At 35.0% G+C, this 17,136-nt stretch overlaps 1 protein-coding gene across 2 annotated transcripts; it reads right to left on the reverse strand.

Annotated features, from left to right (window-relative positions):
• Positions 1-3,167: 3,167 nt before the first annotated feature.
• MTF2 (metal response element binding transcription factor 2) lies at positions 3,168-15,463 on the reverse strand. Of its 2 annotated transcripts, XM_009958450.2 has the most exons (12): positions 15,368-15,463; positions 14,890-14,990; positions 14,407-14,555; positions 13,080-13,175; positions 11,901-11,969; positions 10,923-11,046; positions 7,672-7,739; positions 7,111-7,281; positions 6,327-6,435; positions 6,082-6,140; positions 5,827-5,931; positions 3,168-3,710 (listed from the first exon to the last, which is right to left on the reverse strand). In XM_009958450.2, the coding sequence occupies exons 1-12, from the start codon at positions 15,441-15,443 to the stop codon at positions 3,356-3,358; spliced, it is 1,482 nt and encodes a 493-aa protein (XP_009956752.1). In that variant the 5' UTR covers positions 15,444-15,463; the 3' UTR covers positions 3,168-3,355. The 2 variants fall into 2 exon arrangements, with proteins under 2 accessions (XP_009956752.1, XP_009956753.1); XM_009958451.2 differs by lacking the exon at positions 7,111-7,281.
• Between the last annotated feature and the right edge of the window lie 1,673 nt (positions 15,464-17,136).

The following is a 17,136-nucleotide window of genomic DNA, read 5'->3' on the forward strand; positions in this document are numbered from 1 at the left end:
TGGATCTGACACCTCCACATGGGCATTTAGCCATCAGCTTAAGCTCAGCATCGACCAAACAACTCACCATCCTAACCCCTTTTCTCCATTTCTAGAAAATCTCATTTTCTGCCATCGTATCCCAAACTGCAGTGTTCATTTTCGTTAGCCTGAAAATATTACCTGCATAGCATTTGCAAGATTCATCATCTTCCCTCTGTGCACAGAGCTGATGCTACTGTCCAGTTCATCCTTACCACTGTGTTCTGACTATTGCTCCATCTCCAGCCTTGGCATGTTCCATCTCAATTCACCAATTTCCTTCTAAAATATAACACTGAAAGATCACTTTAGCAGGATGTTCCAAAGACATGGTCATTTTTCTGTTTATCCACTTATCTTTCCTCCCACTCCCTAGACAAACTGCTTGTCTTCACCCTTCAAAGCCTTTTTTGGTTTATTTTGGTCTTCAGGTTAAATTAAAATACTGACCTTCATTTCATGTATCACGCTGAGATATTTCACAAAATTCCTTTGTAATCTCACTCAAAATGCCTGTTATGCATAGAAAAGCACAGTTTTTATTCAAAATTCCTCTTAAAGTTTCTCTTGAGAACAACGTTTGACAAGTAGTTTGCTACGATGACTATTTTACAATTCTGACCAGTAACGTGCCATTATTTGTTTGCTGCCTTGTTCATGTGATGCCTACATTTTCAGAATGGCCTCAAAGGAGACTTCATCTACCCAAATACTACTGTAATACAAGTAATATGGAATGGAAAAATATTAAATCTGATACACATAGTAATCATTCTAAATCAGTGACCACAACAAAGTTGAATTACATATATTTACACACATGCATACATACAATGATCAAGTCATACCAAAATGAAATCATTACGTACAGCAACATTTGTATTTTTCCTTTAGACACTCCATTACTACATACAATGAAATTCACATAAAATGAGAGAAAGGCATTTGGTCGGTGTGCTTTAATCACTACTCTAGCTGTATCTTCAGCAGCACTATTGCAGCATTTTCCAGTACATGACACCTCGTAACAAAGCATTCCTCAAGCATAGCTGGAACACTACTTAGTGTCTATGTGCACGGCAAGTGTCTCCAGGACAGTAACAGCAAAGCTAGAGATAGAGAAACAATGGATTGGAGGATGCCACCAAGTATGTACTTCACAAGAATACAGAATCAAAACTCATTCTTCTCTCTCAAAAAATACACACATTTAATGTTGGTCTTTTAATTCTAAGAAAAAAAAGCAATTCCAAAAATACAAACTGAACATCAGAGTCAAGTCAACCACCATAATAAAATGAAACAACATTCACAATAGTTAAGTCTATGGACAGCTTAAGTTTGACAAATATTTTCTCCCCCCCCGACTAAAGTCCCCAAGTACATTCCAATATTTATCTTTAAATGAAACTTTACGAAAAATACTGCTGGTGTTCAGTTAGAATTAAAGGACTTTGATAAAGTGAAACAGTAAAGACAGATACAGATGGTGTGAGTAAGGTTACAAAGGCTTTACATTTTGCATTATCCCAAGATATAAACATTCAAAAATTAACATGAAGTTGCTGTGTTATCAAAATATTGCAGCTATAGGCAAGGCAACATTAAATTAATAGCTGAGGGTGTGAGAAAAAAACCACACATTTTAGTGAAGGTAAACAGAAGTGGCAGTTTTTAATTAGCATTTTTATAAAGCTAATATTGCCCGGTCAGCCATAAACCAAGCACAGGATAAAAAGCTTTCTCTGCTTCCTTTGGCTATAAGGTGACAGGAAAAAATAAAAAAATTTAAAAAATCACCTTTTCAAGATGTTGAAGATGAGCAGAAAAAGTCAAATAATCAAGTAATGGAATAAATAAGTACTAACCCAGGCAGTACACTTTAAACCACTCTGTCATTTGTAAGTGTTACATAATTTTATTTTGGTGGTAAACTGTAAGCATGTAAGAAAACTAACTTTATGCAGTACAGTGGGTAACCACCAAAGTAAAAATATTCTTCTGTTTACTCTTTGGCTAAAACCCCCTCAAAAGTAGCAGACAAAGTAAAAATATCTAATACTGGCAAGAGACTCTTTTTTTTAATTTTTTTTTTTTTTAAACAAGCAAAATAAACTTATCAATTTAAAACTTGGTACATTTTATAAAAACAAAAGAGGTAATGTTGTAATAAAATCAGTAATGTTACTTCAAATGGCCACAAACTGCTTGTTGACCCTGTGCAATAATACACTTTGTTCATACTACATTTATCAAAATATGACTGTTTCTACAGATATGTAGGAATCTGGTGTGTGACTCCTGTCAACTTAGTTCATAACTGGGACACAAAATTTACAATCAGTGTGCCACAATAACTTTCAAATCGTTATTTCTAGTAGAGTTAATTTCAAAATGTTCAGATCCTGCATTGTTTTTTAATTCACATGGAAAACAATGGAATATATTACCTAGAGCATATGAACATCAATGACTGCACCCATTGCCAGAACACGCTGCACTGGTTTGACACTTTTCCTTAGTACACAGAAAGCAACAGCACCCAATAAGCCTGAGAAGAAATGCTGCTGTGTAAATACTGGCAACTATTCCTGAAAAAAGAATTATGGGATGTATTCTCAGAAGCTGCCCGATCCCATAATTTGTATTGCATAGGTCACAATCACACATATATATACACGCACAAGTATGTGTGTGCGTATATACGTCTGTATATACGCACACACACGCGCACACGCACACACACAAAGAATATATTAAGACGACAATGAAGTCTGGTCACAGAGCAATTTACAGGCTCAATATATTTTTTTTCTTTTTTTTTTTTTACACTTCGTTTGAAAGAAAACTTCAGTATTTTACAGTCTTCAGTAGGCATTATATACACTGCACTTATGAAATCTAGAAAGTATTGAAATAGAAATACATTTCTGCAAACATTTGGGTAAGAAAACAAACCAAAATTTTTCAAATATTTGTGCTATCTACATAATATTTTCTCTAAATCACAATAACTGTATCCATGGAATGTTCTCTAGAAAATGTCTGTCTTTTTTTTAAAACACCATGCACATTTTTAAGCAATTGTAACCCAAAATATCCCAACCTAAAACAATCTAACAATGTTCAGATTAAAAAATTTAAGTTTCAGATCAGATTTTAAAAAGATAAGTCTTTATCACAAGAGCTGTAATGATAACAGTTACATGTTAAGGCTAAACTGGTTTTGTTTTGTTTTTAGAAACACATTTAAAGACACGTTTCTCTCGTGGCTCTGCATTATGAACTGTACTTACAGATGACAGTGCAGTGAACATAATGTTCAGTCCTACAGTCAGGATGCAGTTGCTCCTTCCCACTCCACAAGATACTGCACCTTTCCATCAAGTGTCACCCGACGAGCCAAAACGCGGTATTTTTCCCCACAAGCTATTCTACCTGCTGCACCAAAATAACTAGTAATTGAGTTCTTTAGATGATTGAGCTGTAATTCCTGATCTGCTAAGTTGTTAAGTATCTCTGTATTGAGTTCGTCATATTGGTAGTCTTCCTTGCTCTCATCATCTTTTACAATTTCTGAATTTTGAGTCTGGAGTGCTTTTCGTGGAAAGCGACCTCTTCTTCTCAAATGTGGTATTGCAGCAGGCCAAGTTCTTCCTGTACGAGTCCTTTTTCTCGAGTCAGATAAACTATTGAAAAAAGAAAAAGCAGCATTAACTCCAAGAAACTTCTTCAAAATGTGTGCTTTATCATCAGTTGTTTCCATGCAACTCATGCAAATTTTGTTCTGTTTTTCACTGATAAAAATACTTGTTGCCTACAGACAATAGATGACTATAAACATTGCAAAATAATGATTATTTACAAAAATAATTGTACTAGTTTAAAAAAGTGTCAGAAAGGTTAGCTAAATGATATTAACTTATGCCTACATTATGTTAATTTTGATAGAGTTTAATCACATTGTTAAGCAAATTAAACTGTCTACAGAGAAGTCTGCACCAAACACGCTGAAATTTTCAACCTAGAAATACAGCTTTATCACACAGGTAGGCCTCTACTACAAAAGCTATTCTATAAAAAGAGTTTGAGACCTTTATGTTAGCTAAGACTAAGTAAAAAGTTCATTTATGCATAGTTATTTTTTTCAAGCTGAATTTATCTCAACAAATTAAAATTGTGAAATATGAAGAAAAAAAAAATCTATCCTACTTCACTACTGTGTATAGTACATGTGACTTCCTAAAGATTTATTATGTGTGGCCAGAAAAATACGTATATCCAAAACTCACACAGTTTTATATCTAGTAATGAAAAAGAAGCTTCTGACGTTATCCAGGAATAAACTATCATCCAAATATTAAATGTGGCCACGACATAAAACCTTATGTAAAAACTGACATGTATCATTTGCACATACTAAAACATGTTTGATAAAGTCCTAAATAAAGTTATATGCAAACGTTGATGCTCAAGACTCCAATGTAACATACTGAGGAAAAAGGTGCATCTTTTTAACATTTAAAAATAAAAAGAATGGAATAAAGGACAGAAATACAAAACAGTGACTTAAGTCCTTAGGTAACAATTTCAGAAGTCTGCAAGTTAAACATGAGTTTTTGAAGACAATTTGCAGCAGCAATGCACAAGGACTCATGAAAGCACTTGGTAGCACAAACCAGAAAGAGACAGTGTAAGTAGGCTGAGGATCCATGTACCTCAACGAAAGAGAAGTGCATGTTCCCTGGACTTGAGAGGAAGCAGTTCAAGCAACAATTTATTTGCAGAGAAGTCAGTTGTAGTTAATAATTTATTTATTAGACTGTGCCAAAAAAATTCCATGCTCTATTGACTGTACAAAAACACAGCATATTTGCTATTCTTTAACATGAATACAAAACCAAAAGCTGCTAAGATTAATTCAGGGTACACATCAGCTCTTTTGTGGCCTTTATGAGAAAACTAAGCTCAGGAAGTGTTTGTGGAGTTAATAATTCTTTTCAGTAAATGTAATTTACTGAATTTACATCAAAGAACACTAGTCAGTGAGCACAAGAAAAAAAATCACCTTGTGTTGTAAGCAGAACTAAAAGACTAGTCCTTTTGTCTATTTCTTTAGATTCCCCATGCAATTTATAGCTCTACTCTTGAGTCTCAGTTGCTCATTACCCCAAATTCCAGTGATTCACCACATCCTCAATGTTATACCTCTTTGCAATATCCTCAGTTCTTCTCTATTTATTCTCCCACCAGTATTGCAATACCCTTACCTCCATTTTACATCTCCTACAGCTGCCTCATAACTTAGGTCAACCTCCTACCTTATTTTCTACCTTTGTTTTGCCAAAGCTTCAACTACAAAACACAAACCCAAACACACACAAAACAAACAAACAAAACCCAACAAAACAGCACCGGCAATGACTACACCACAGATAATTAGAAAATTGTCTGCCTTTCTGTAAGTGTGGTTACTGGTTTGGGTCTCTCATCCAAGTGTCCATCTTCACGAACCTAGTTAGATTGTAATGTCTTTGGAACTACCTGGATCAGATTCCACTGAAGTTAGCCAAAGGATTCAGAACTGACTGGAAGTACCACAGTACCTCAGGTTGTAAGAAACCAGACTTAGAACACCACATGTCATGCTTTGGCAAGATCTCTTGTTGGACCCCTGGCACTTCTGTTTATTAAGGGTGAAGTACTGCTGAACTAATTGTTTCCTGTCCCCTCCATCAGATTTTGCTAAAATGAATATATGGCAATTCTTAATCTTTATAGCAGACAGAGTAATTGAATAATTACCTATAATGTCTGGAAATGCTAGATGAGGTAGTTTCTTTCATACTGGCAGCACCTGTGGATTCCACATCTGAGGTATTGGATGAATGTGCAGTTCCATCAGATTTCCTGATATACAAGTAACAGGGTTGCCATGTAATGAAAATAATCTTACATTAAAAACTGAGCTAACATTTCAGAAGCAAACAGATAAATGACATGCTGTTATAAGGTTCTACAGGGATTTTCTTAATTTTTTTTTTTTTTTTTTTAATTTACCCAACAGTGCAGGGTAATTCCAAGGCTGGGTTCTCTATCACTGGAACTGGTTCATTATCCTAAGGAAATAAAAAACAAAAAACCTTCAAATTAAGTTTTAATTGCTGTTATCAATTTTGTTTGAGGGTAAGTGTGGGAATATCATGATTCAGATTAACTAGTTATGTTTTTCTTCAAAAATGATAATCCAGTTAGAGGGGAAAGGAAAGGGGGTGGGGGGTGGAATAAAATACCTAAAATCTTACCAGAGGAGACGACTCTGGAGTTTTGTGAATCATTTTTCTTGTATAGGGACCAGGTGGACGACCTACTGATTTTTTTTTCCCCTTTCTTTCTATACCATTACTTAATTCCCTAGAAGAAAAAGTATATTTTGTTCTGCTTTATTTTCATTGAATACACAAGTAGACGCCTGTTGCTAAAACATTGTGCTGAATGAGGTTATTCTGGTAAATCAAAATTGTTGGGTACAAAGCTACATATTTTTGCCTCTAGAATAATATAAACAGATACAAGATCTTTCTAGTGACATTACTGATCCCATAATATTGAGAAGGAACAAGTAAGTGTTAAATGTTGTTTATTCACATGATCACACTTGGTAAAAAAGATGGCACATTTACTAATACAAGTTACAACTTCACATCACATTTCCCATTTAGAATTCTAGGTAGATCATTGCATAAGATCTCCAGAAAGGCAAGAGATTGTTTCCCAAATGGCAAAGTTGGGACATTTTCTATTGTTCTTACTGGTAAATTTCACTTTGGGTTTTTAGTTTGGTGGAGTTCTGGGGGTTGGGTTTTTTGTTTTCGTTGTTGCCCCCCCCCCCCCCCCCCCCCGCAAGGATCCTAACAGAAAGCTAACTAAATTTGTTCAAAGACCTGCTTCTCACAAATAGTCCACCTTTACAGCTACTTTAAAAAAAGACATTCTACAATGAAAAGGCCTTTTTTTGTAGGCCCCAAAAATATACCCAAAGTAGCTCCGATTTACCACAACATTTCTTGAATGCCTGGGTTAGTTTACCTCACATCAGGGATCGGTTTAGATGATTTTCTGCCTTTGATTTTGAACTCATGAGAAGTTCCTTCTGGTTCTTTCTCAGCCTTTAAAGCAGCATTTGGTGGCACAGGAGGAACACGAATTCTCAAGCCAAACAAATGCTTCTTTTTCTTTATTTCTTTTCCAGACATAAACCTAGATGATTTTAAATTAGTTGTTAAAACTCTGACCCCAGGGAAAGCAACTTTTAAAATAACAGCATACATGCAAGACAAAGCTATGCAAATTAGAATATTCATTCCAACGCTATTTTATTCCCCTCTTTGCTCTAATGCAATCCTCAGTCTCAAATACACAATGTGAAATGGAAAGAGGATGGAAATTAAAACAAATTTCTTCTCATGATCTGGGTTTCACTCCAATAGTTATGCTATAGCTTGAAATAGAAACAGTATTTAAAATTTAAATGTTAGCTGCAGCCAAAGTGAGTATCAGACAGGCTGAGCAAAGGAGACTGAAGACTGTAATCTGTATCAGACTAAACAAGCAAACAACATTTAGAACAAAAAAGTACCAATAACTTACATGGTCTTGTAATCATTTAATGCCTCCAGTACATGCTCATATCTTTCAGATTTTGGTGTATCTGCCAGCTGTGAAGTATTAAGAAATCATTTAACCTGTCAAATTCTTTACTAATAGAAAGATTCCAGTTACTCTGAGTCACTGTAACTACAGATTTGGATATGAAGTACATTTATGAAGTATTAGCTGTGAAACTACCTAATCCCAAAGGATATTAATCATTATCCCATATATTCTGTGATTTACATCCACAGAATTCACACCAGGATCAAGCCCAGGCCAAAGAACTGGAGTTTTACTTGTAAGAAGGGCAAGAAAAATACCTCAAAGAATTTTAGTATACTCAAAGAACATAATACTATCTTGCCTCCCAAGACTAATTTTTCAGTAGCATTATATACTCCCAAATTAACTGAGATTGCAAGAAGTTAACTATATTGACAAAAAGAACTTAGCTACTCCATTGGTGATCATTTTAACCAAAATCCTGCCACAGGACCCAATTCCCGTTTTTGCTAACATTACTCAACATGATACAAAAAAATGGAAGAGGCCCAGAAAAGTTATTCATGCCCCTTTTGCTAAGGCCCTGTCTAACCTCCCTTCTTGCACCAACACCTGAAGTAGCTAGTCCCTATCAAGCTACCAAAACATGGAATCTTCTCTCTGAAAAACTGCATACCTCTGAACTAGAAAGACAAAGAAAAATAAGTATGATGGTGGTGACTATAAAGAAATAAACACAACATTTATGCAATACAATTTGAAATTAGATTTTTTAATTTTTATATTTAGACAGCCATTTTTAAACTCCAGTGAGGCTACCATACTTCCAGTTGCCAAAACGTTCTAGAACTTGTATCCAATTGGCTCTGCAATAAATTTAGAGTTGACTAAGATTCACTATTAGTGTGAATACTAGAGCATACTGTCCAACATTTGCAGCTCAAAGAAAGCCCCATCGACCTTCAGATACTTTCTAAAGAATACATTCTGACCAAACAGGACAGATAGAAATGCTAAATAAATGAGTAAACACACTCACAAACGCCAACCTTTTAACACAGTTTTGGGCAAGATTCGTAGTCAGTCTACCTGACTATCAAAGTTAAGGGAGGTATTCAACCGATTTTAGCCAAAGAACTTAACTGTGTTTACCATATGCCTTCAGTACAACCCATTGTTATCCAGAAATCTTGCAACTCTGCAGCACTTCACTACAGAAAATCACCATACATTTATAAATAACGATGTGCTAAAAGTTACTGGCTTAGAAGGTCTGATAATTCCACTATTTACTCCCATCTTACCTATGCTTAAAAAGCCTCCCTCTTACTCAACTATAAGCAGCTAGAGAAAGAAACCAAAGTGTCATTTCTAACAGTGGAAAGCCAAGAATATTAGAAAACCCTTAAACCCATTATATCGTAGACATTATTTTTCTGTGACTAATTCCTTTTTAATAAGGAAACCAGATTAGCTGAAGCAGTAAAATACATTTGCCTCAAATTGTTCAAGACACTGTTTTTCCCCAACTTAGTGAAAGACATTTAGAATCTTTTCAGAACAGTCTTGAAGATTTCCTCACCACTACTTTCCTACCTTTATTCAAAAGCTACCCCTTCAAATACGTAATCTTCAGACTTAAAAGTAGTTTCCTTAAAGGTGTAGAAATATTCATTAAGGAACTGAAAGTACCACTTAAACAGGTGAGTTTCCTTATTTTTGAACTCCCCTGTCCTTCCTTCCCCTTAGTTATCTGTTTTTCACATAGATTGAGCATGGATTGAAAGCAGAAAGGTGGAAAAGCAGCACAATGAGGGCTGCAGCCATTCAACTCCTTCAAAATGGAGAGCGTGTTCCAAGTCAATGGCAGCTACATAGCTCCACTCTCCTCATCCACACCACAGCTGCTCTGAGCAGCCTTTCTGACATGAAATTATGTTAAATCTAAATAAAATTCTATTATGTGAAATAAACAAACATTTTCTTCTGTTTCACTCAATATTAAGAGAAGTAAAAATTAAACACTGCTTATTATTTGTTAAACTGCACAGTAAGACAGCCAGAACATTTCATTCTATTGAAAACACCATGAGAGTTACCACATTTTGTGCATTTTTTATTTTAAAGCTTGATATGACAGAATTGAATTGATATGACTTAGCGAAGAGATGCCATACATCTCAGAGTAAACCAGATGTCTATTCATAATGACACTAATTGTTGGGGGTTTTAGTAATGCTTAAGTGTTTGTCTTTCTAACAAACTATTGACACTCATAGTCTAAACATATGTATTTAAACTATTTATGAAAAGTAGTTACTCATTTAAACCAAAAACATGCATTTGATTCTCAAATTGTGTCTGCTAGTAAAAATGGATTAGATAGATGAATTTTACTGAAAAGAAACAAAAACATAGGATATACTCATGATAATAAAATTTCAAACCAGTTATATGCCACCTGTATTAAAAACTTCAAAACACTAAACAGTTTTCACACACAAAAAAGCACATGCTCTACTAGCAGTATAAAAATTTGAACCTAGACATAAATTTTGCATTCAACCTTACATGCAGCACCAAATATCTACACTGGTCCTCCTAGTTAAATATGACATCAGTCTGCTTGAGGAAATGGATTTCTTTTAATGCTGGAAAAATAACTGGGCAGTTATCATAGCTATTTGATTTACTACTATAGCAATGAACTGAAACCAAGATGCCCTGACAAGTAGCAGTCAGACCGGAAAAAGGATCAAAATCTTAAGACCTGGACATGAACTGACCATGCACACGTTTGAGTACAGTAATTGGTTGTGTTACACCTTAGAGACTTTGAAGAGGTCTTCATATGCAATATACTCTGCATTCAGTTCTACATTTAGATTTTCTGGTCTCTGCACTTGAAAATATCAAAGTAGTATGAGACATAAAATGAAAGAAAAGAAAAAAATATATATGCAACAGAATAAAAAGTTGAGTATAAATAAAGTCACCATGCAAATAATAAAATAATAGTTATATGGATCACTTGAGAAATTTTACACCTCAAAAACATACACCACTTAAAAAGCATTCTATTTCTGCAAGGAAATTAAAGATGATCTCCTCATTATTTGGGATTACCAGACTTTAAGGCAATAGAGGATTTAACATTCAGAATAAAACAGTTCATAGGTTGCTAACTTTCAGGACATACAGATACACTGTAAGGAAAAACAAGAAAGAGTATTCCCATTACTTACCTCACCAGGATGCAATCTATCCCAGTTTTCATTAATATAGGCCATGAGTTCAAGCTCCGAATCAAAGTATTTCTTCTTATGAATAACACTTAGGTTGTAAAGGCATAGATGTGCTATATCTACCCTAGAGTTCAGAAATATTTGAATAAAAAAAAAAAAGAGGAAAAGTATTTTCCTTCCAATTTCTACTAAACTATTTCAAAGAAAAGCAAAGATCTCAGCACAATATAGCTCGAGGAACACAAAGCACAATGTGAAAACACTCGATTCAGGGAACAGCATTATGAAGTCTCCTGGCATTTCTCTTCAAGTGATTCCTCCAGCTCTAAATTTTACTTTCATCTCTGCCTCATCTCATTGTCATGATGTTCTTTTAAACTCCAAAACTGGTCTAAAGTGTATAATATTTAAGTAAGTCCGAACTCATACTTGAATGTATTGGTTCTGAACTCATGCAAGTATTTTGGTGAACTAACATTTAACAAGGTAGTTTCCACCATACGTTTGTTAGCATGTATATACACTAAATTGGATATCATTTCTAATATGTGTTAGTTCAAAGATTTCAAACAACAACCAACCATTCAGTGTCATCAAGAAAACTTATAAAACGTGTCACTACATTTGGCTTATCTAATGGCAAGATCCTAAACCTGCAAAAAGACTTTGTTCAGATATTTCAGTCTTTATCTATACAAGTGAGTAGTTGCTTGCTACTTTACTGAACAATCCCAGGAATAACTCCAATTTATTGCACGCAATTGCAATGTATCTCTAAATTTAAGGATAAGCTTTGAAGGAAAATTTGTCCCTGTTCATACAAGCAGTAAGAACAACTCAAGAAACAACTGAAGACAGCAAGCAGATTTCCTTTTTTGCAAAGAGAATCAAAATACCAAAAGAAAAGCAGAGCATGTATGCAACTCACCCCTTTTTCCACCCCCACCCCCCCCCTTTTTTTTTTAAATTCATACTTACCATCTCAAGGGTAAACGTTTGAGGTATTCTGGTCCAGAACTGCAAACTGAGCAAATGAACGTATAAAACCTAAAAATATATACATATGTATATGTACATGTGTCTGGGTGGTGAGCATCTGTACACACACACACACACACTCAATTAATATTTTAACACCCTAGTTACAAAAAAGTAAAAGTTAAGCAGGCTAGAAACCCAGCCACGTGGTATTTGAGAGTCCCTTTGTCCTCCACCTTCCTTTATCAACTTCCACAATCTGTGCTGGTACCTACCAGGCCAGATACAAGGTACTTCCTCAATTTTATCCTGGTACCACAGGTTCATACTCCCCGAGAATGTCCCAAAACCTGTAACTATACCAGTGAACATTCTCTGTAATGTCCCCACTCCATTCTCTCAAACGCAGAAACTTGTGTACCAGTGTAAGGGCACATTTAAAGGACCCATGCAATCCTGGGTCCTAACTTGTTCCTTCATACAAACATTCTAACAGCTGAAAGAAAGTATAATACATAATGAATGAGATACTCCTTGATTCCCTTCTCCAGTTTTCTCTTTCATCTGCTGCAACTGCTCCAAGTTCCTCTTAAAATGAAAGCACAGACCAGTGCTTTTTTTTCATTTCCTTTTGTCACAGCACATCACACAACACAGGAGGTAGAGTTCCCTTCAGTCTAACTATCCTTTCAGCTTTCTCCAGCTCCCTATACTGTTAGTACAGGGAACTACTACTGCACACGCACACAGAGCCTACCTTGTAGCACGGTGCCTGTTTCATACAAGAAATTAGTCACCTACAACATGGGAACTTGAAAGCCCTTATCTAACTTACAGGCCCACTAAAGTGGTCTGCTTTAAAGCTTCCAATCTCCCAGTAGCCAGCACCTGTAGTATAATGGACTTCCACACAAATAGAAGTCAGTAACAGTATGAATTCAACTATCCATTGGTTACCTCTCCGCCACCCACCACCCCACCCTCCTTCATTAAATGGAGATGAACTGCCTTTTCCTGGCACCTGAACATACACTTTATTTCCTATAATCTTCTACACAAAACTCATCCCGTTTTTGGAAAATACTGTCATATTACAGATGCCTTAATAAAAGCTCATATGTGAGATTCCCTCCACATTTTAAGGAAGGACAACCAGAAAGTACAGCTTAAGTTTCTTACCTGTCACCAAAAAGCATTGGCTTTTGGAGGCACTGCACACAAGCCTCATGAAACCACTGCTTACATTTGCAGCACTGCAACATCTTTAGATACCAGCTTCACCAACAGAAAGAAAAACAAGATGTGTTTTAAAAGTTGCTGAAAATTGTTCTTCATCATGTTTAAATTAAATAGCAAGGGATCTTCTGATCCAAACTGATTTTCAGAGTTTATAAAACAGTCCTCTGCAGGGATATTTCAGCAACATTTAGTCCCATAATGAATCACTACTAGAAGAGTGACTAAGAATAATAAAAGATAACTTCATTCATCCTTTTACTAGGCTATTAAATGTAGAAAATAAAAATTTAGTTTCCTCTGACAACCACATTTTAATTCTCAATAATAAAAACTCAGTAACTCCATATAAGCTCCTTCTCACATACTGGATTAGCTTCCCTGTTATTTTCCAAAGCATGACACAGCTGCATTAAGTCAGAAACATTTGATCTGAAGAGTCAACTACTTGAATCCTCAAAATTGATCTCATTTTACTTTTTTCTTTTCCTTTTTCAGCTTCTCCCTTGAGAAAAGGAACCATGCAAAACTGAAGGCGATGTTTGTCCAAGTTTGAGAATTTTGCAGACTAGAGCTCTGTCCTGTGAGTATAACTCTTAAAAGCTTTGCTTCTTTGTAGGACTCTTGACTTGCCTTGACTTCAAGTCTTCAATGCTATTTTACTCATTCACTCATCCATGCAGACATCAGAGTATTTATTTCTACCTGCTTAAGAAGTCCTCTTCTTGCCTTTCTTGTAAGAAAAAGAACCAGCAGAGGACTCTGTAATACCGTAAGAGGAAAGTGTCTTTCCCCCACCAGTAATTGCAATCCAGGGTATGATGTTACGGTAGAATCAGACAGCTGTCTATTCCACCAAAACTGAATAAACTAATCTGTAGATACATTTATATTTGTGGCTAATGACAGAGCTGAGTTATCAGGAAAACACCGCCTAGAATTGCAAGATCAACAAACAACTCCATCCAATCTCAACACATGAACAGTAGCAACGCAAAAAAATGCTTGTTGAAGGACTGTGATGTTATGTGATCGTCACACAACAGAAAACAAACCGAAAGATCTGATGGGAGAAGGAAAGCCATTAATAATTTATTTCCCATGAGACATTTAAAAAAATAAATATAATTCAAAATTCCACATTGCATCAAGTTTAATACTTAACACACAATAGAAACAAACTAACAAGTTCACAAGTAAAAGCCTACAGGATCAGTGCCTACAGGATCAGTTACAGAGAAGAGTTCTTATATATTATTTGTTTACTTACTCTCCAGGTCCTCCACAATAGCAGTAACACTGCTGGACATTGGTTTTATGACCTGCATCCCATTCAAGCTCTGTTGCATTATACGGTAACGTTTGTTTCATGACTTGCAGTGCTTTGGCATTTGGTCCTTTCTTAAGAGCACCACCCCTCTGGGCCAAAACAAATATATTAGTTTACAAAAAATAAAATTCTGAAACTCTCAAATCCTTTAATTTCAAAGTCTCAAAAGTTTGCCTATAATCAAGTAAAATACTTTCACTTGTATTTGTATTTTAATACTAGCATATTTGTTTAAAAATAAATCGCAAGTCAAATGTCACCTATTTCTAAAATAAATTCCCAACATGTAAAACTTCAATTTAGGTCAAAGTTAACAAAAAAGAAATCACTGAAAAAAAATGCGCTCTCTTTTTGTTTCAATTTCAACAATAATGTATGCATACAACATGGAACACATTAAGAAATGTTTTTCTAGAAACACACCTTTGTTGTTGTTGCAAAAACACACTGTCGACAGAGCCATTTATCATCTGAATCAATCACGCTGGAATCAATATTTGGTGTGTGACACAGCTGATGATACCCTGTATAAAAAATGATCAAAGTGTTATTACAACGGCAAGAGAAGCTGACACAGAGTTAACTGTATACAATTTTAATGCAACTATAAGGCATTATCCATCATTAAGTGCCAAAAAACCTGATCAAAAAGATCAGTAACATTCAAATTGGTTTTAAATTTTCTTAGTAGAAAAAAAAAAATAAACTTTACTTACAGAACAAGTGTTAGTGACTAACATGGATTATTATTATTCACTAAGCTGTAAATAGCCGCTAAGCACTAGAAAATTTAAGATCAGTTGAGCAGTCAGTCATAGCCAGGCAAATATCCTCCTTCATAAAACAAATCAAAACATCTTTTAAAACACAGTAAACAGGGGAAAAAAAAAAATCTAGTTACCTTGCCCACATTTATCACATATAACCATTTCATTCGGTGCTTCTGAATACTCTTCCTGACATATTGTACAGACCATTTCCCCACTCTCAGTGGCTCCTAGACAAAGATGAAAGTGATTTTTTTTTTCAGATTACATCTGCAATTGGAACGGTTACGACATGTACGGCTTTTTTCATAATTTCAGTTACAGATCCATGCACTGAAGAAATATTTTGTTATAGAGCCTAACTTCCTAACAACAAATTCAGACATTCTGCAGACTGTATGCGGTACAAATATTTGTATCACCTACTATAGGCTATACATTGCTTATCTACTATGCAGTCCATAGTTCCTTAATATCACAATAAAAATTAAATAATTGAATAAATAGGCAGGCTTAGAAATACGTATATAAAAAAATCCTATCTGGACAGCTGATGGATATGTTTTGCATTTACAGTAGTTTGTGCCTCTTTTCATACAAATAGATGCGTAATTTGGCACGTATCTTTTTGACAGATCTGCTTTAATATTGAACTCCAACACTTACGAAACACGTTATTACCTCTTATACATATCTGCAAGCATACAAAAGCACACACTAACAGTAGAGGTAAGAAAAAAGGTAGCTTGCAAACTGGAAACAAAACTACATCTTGCTCCAATTATACCACCTATCCATGCAGAAGTCTGCATTAAAATACGTTTCTTAATCTACATATTATCATACTGATGCACTGAAGTTTGATAGTTATGATAAATGAATCGGAGATCATAAACTAGTGCTATACAGAAACAGAAGAGCTGTATTTTAAAAGCTTCTCAGAAATAAAGCAGTTCATTTTTTTGTTGTTATGAACACAAATATTTTCCTGTTAGCAGATAAACTGTTTAGTTTAAGCATCAAGAATTGGCAAGAGCCAGATCAGGATCCACTGCCTTTATATGATGAGGAAATTGTAACCGATTTTCAGAAGAAATTGTCACTGAAACTGTCAGCCATATTTCATCAGCATTAGATTACCAAAGTACTAGCTACTCCCCAAATATCTGAAGAACCAAACTTAACATACAATAGGTATCTCACTTGATAATTGCACATTTCTTTATATCACATGAATACTCCAAAATCTGTAATGGTTTCTTATGTGCAACAGTTATGGTGTTACTTTTAAATGTGAAAACTCCACTCAAACCTAGGATTTTCCAATCTTTGGTTTCTTTCCACGTCATGTTGTTTCAACTGAAAACAATAGGAGGACATAAAAGTTGGTGTAAATTAGGGCCTGAAGTCTTCTATTAAGACAGTGTATTATACTCTATCCCCATCCAAATAAACTCAAATGTGATTATTTTTAGATGTGTTCTCCCCTCCCTGCACACAGGAAAAAAAGAAGTAGCTGCAATGATAGAGTTGTTCGAAAAGGTTTTGATTTTTTAAATTTGCCTAATTCATGATCCTGGGTCACATTAGACTATATTGCTCTTTAGGACACAAGAATATAATGTCATAATTTGTTTTAACAGATATAGAAATCTAAACAAAATACCAAACAACGACTACTTCACTGAAGTTCTTGCCTGTTTGTATGTCCTTCCAGAGAACCCAGGATTTGGAACTGTCTTCAAATATAATGAAGCAGTTCTGTTTCAGTTTGTTTATCTGAAAAACAAAAATACAGTGGAAGCCGTGAGTAAAAGGACTACACAAGTAGTATTAAATACATTCTTTTAAGTGAGATGATAACACTGTAATATTTAACCAACATATGATACTGTAAAGGCTC

The sequence above is a fragment of the Leptosomus discolor genome, chromosome 3 (genome assembly GCF_034619465.1).
Source record: "Leptosomus discolor isolate bLepDis1 chromosome 3, bLepDis1.hap2, whole genome shotgun sequence".
In the NCBI taxonomy this organism is placed as follows: domain Eukaryota; kingdom Metazoa; phylum Chordata; class Aves; order Leptosomiformes; family Leptosomidae; genus Leptosomus; species Leptosomus discolor.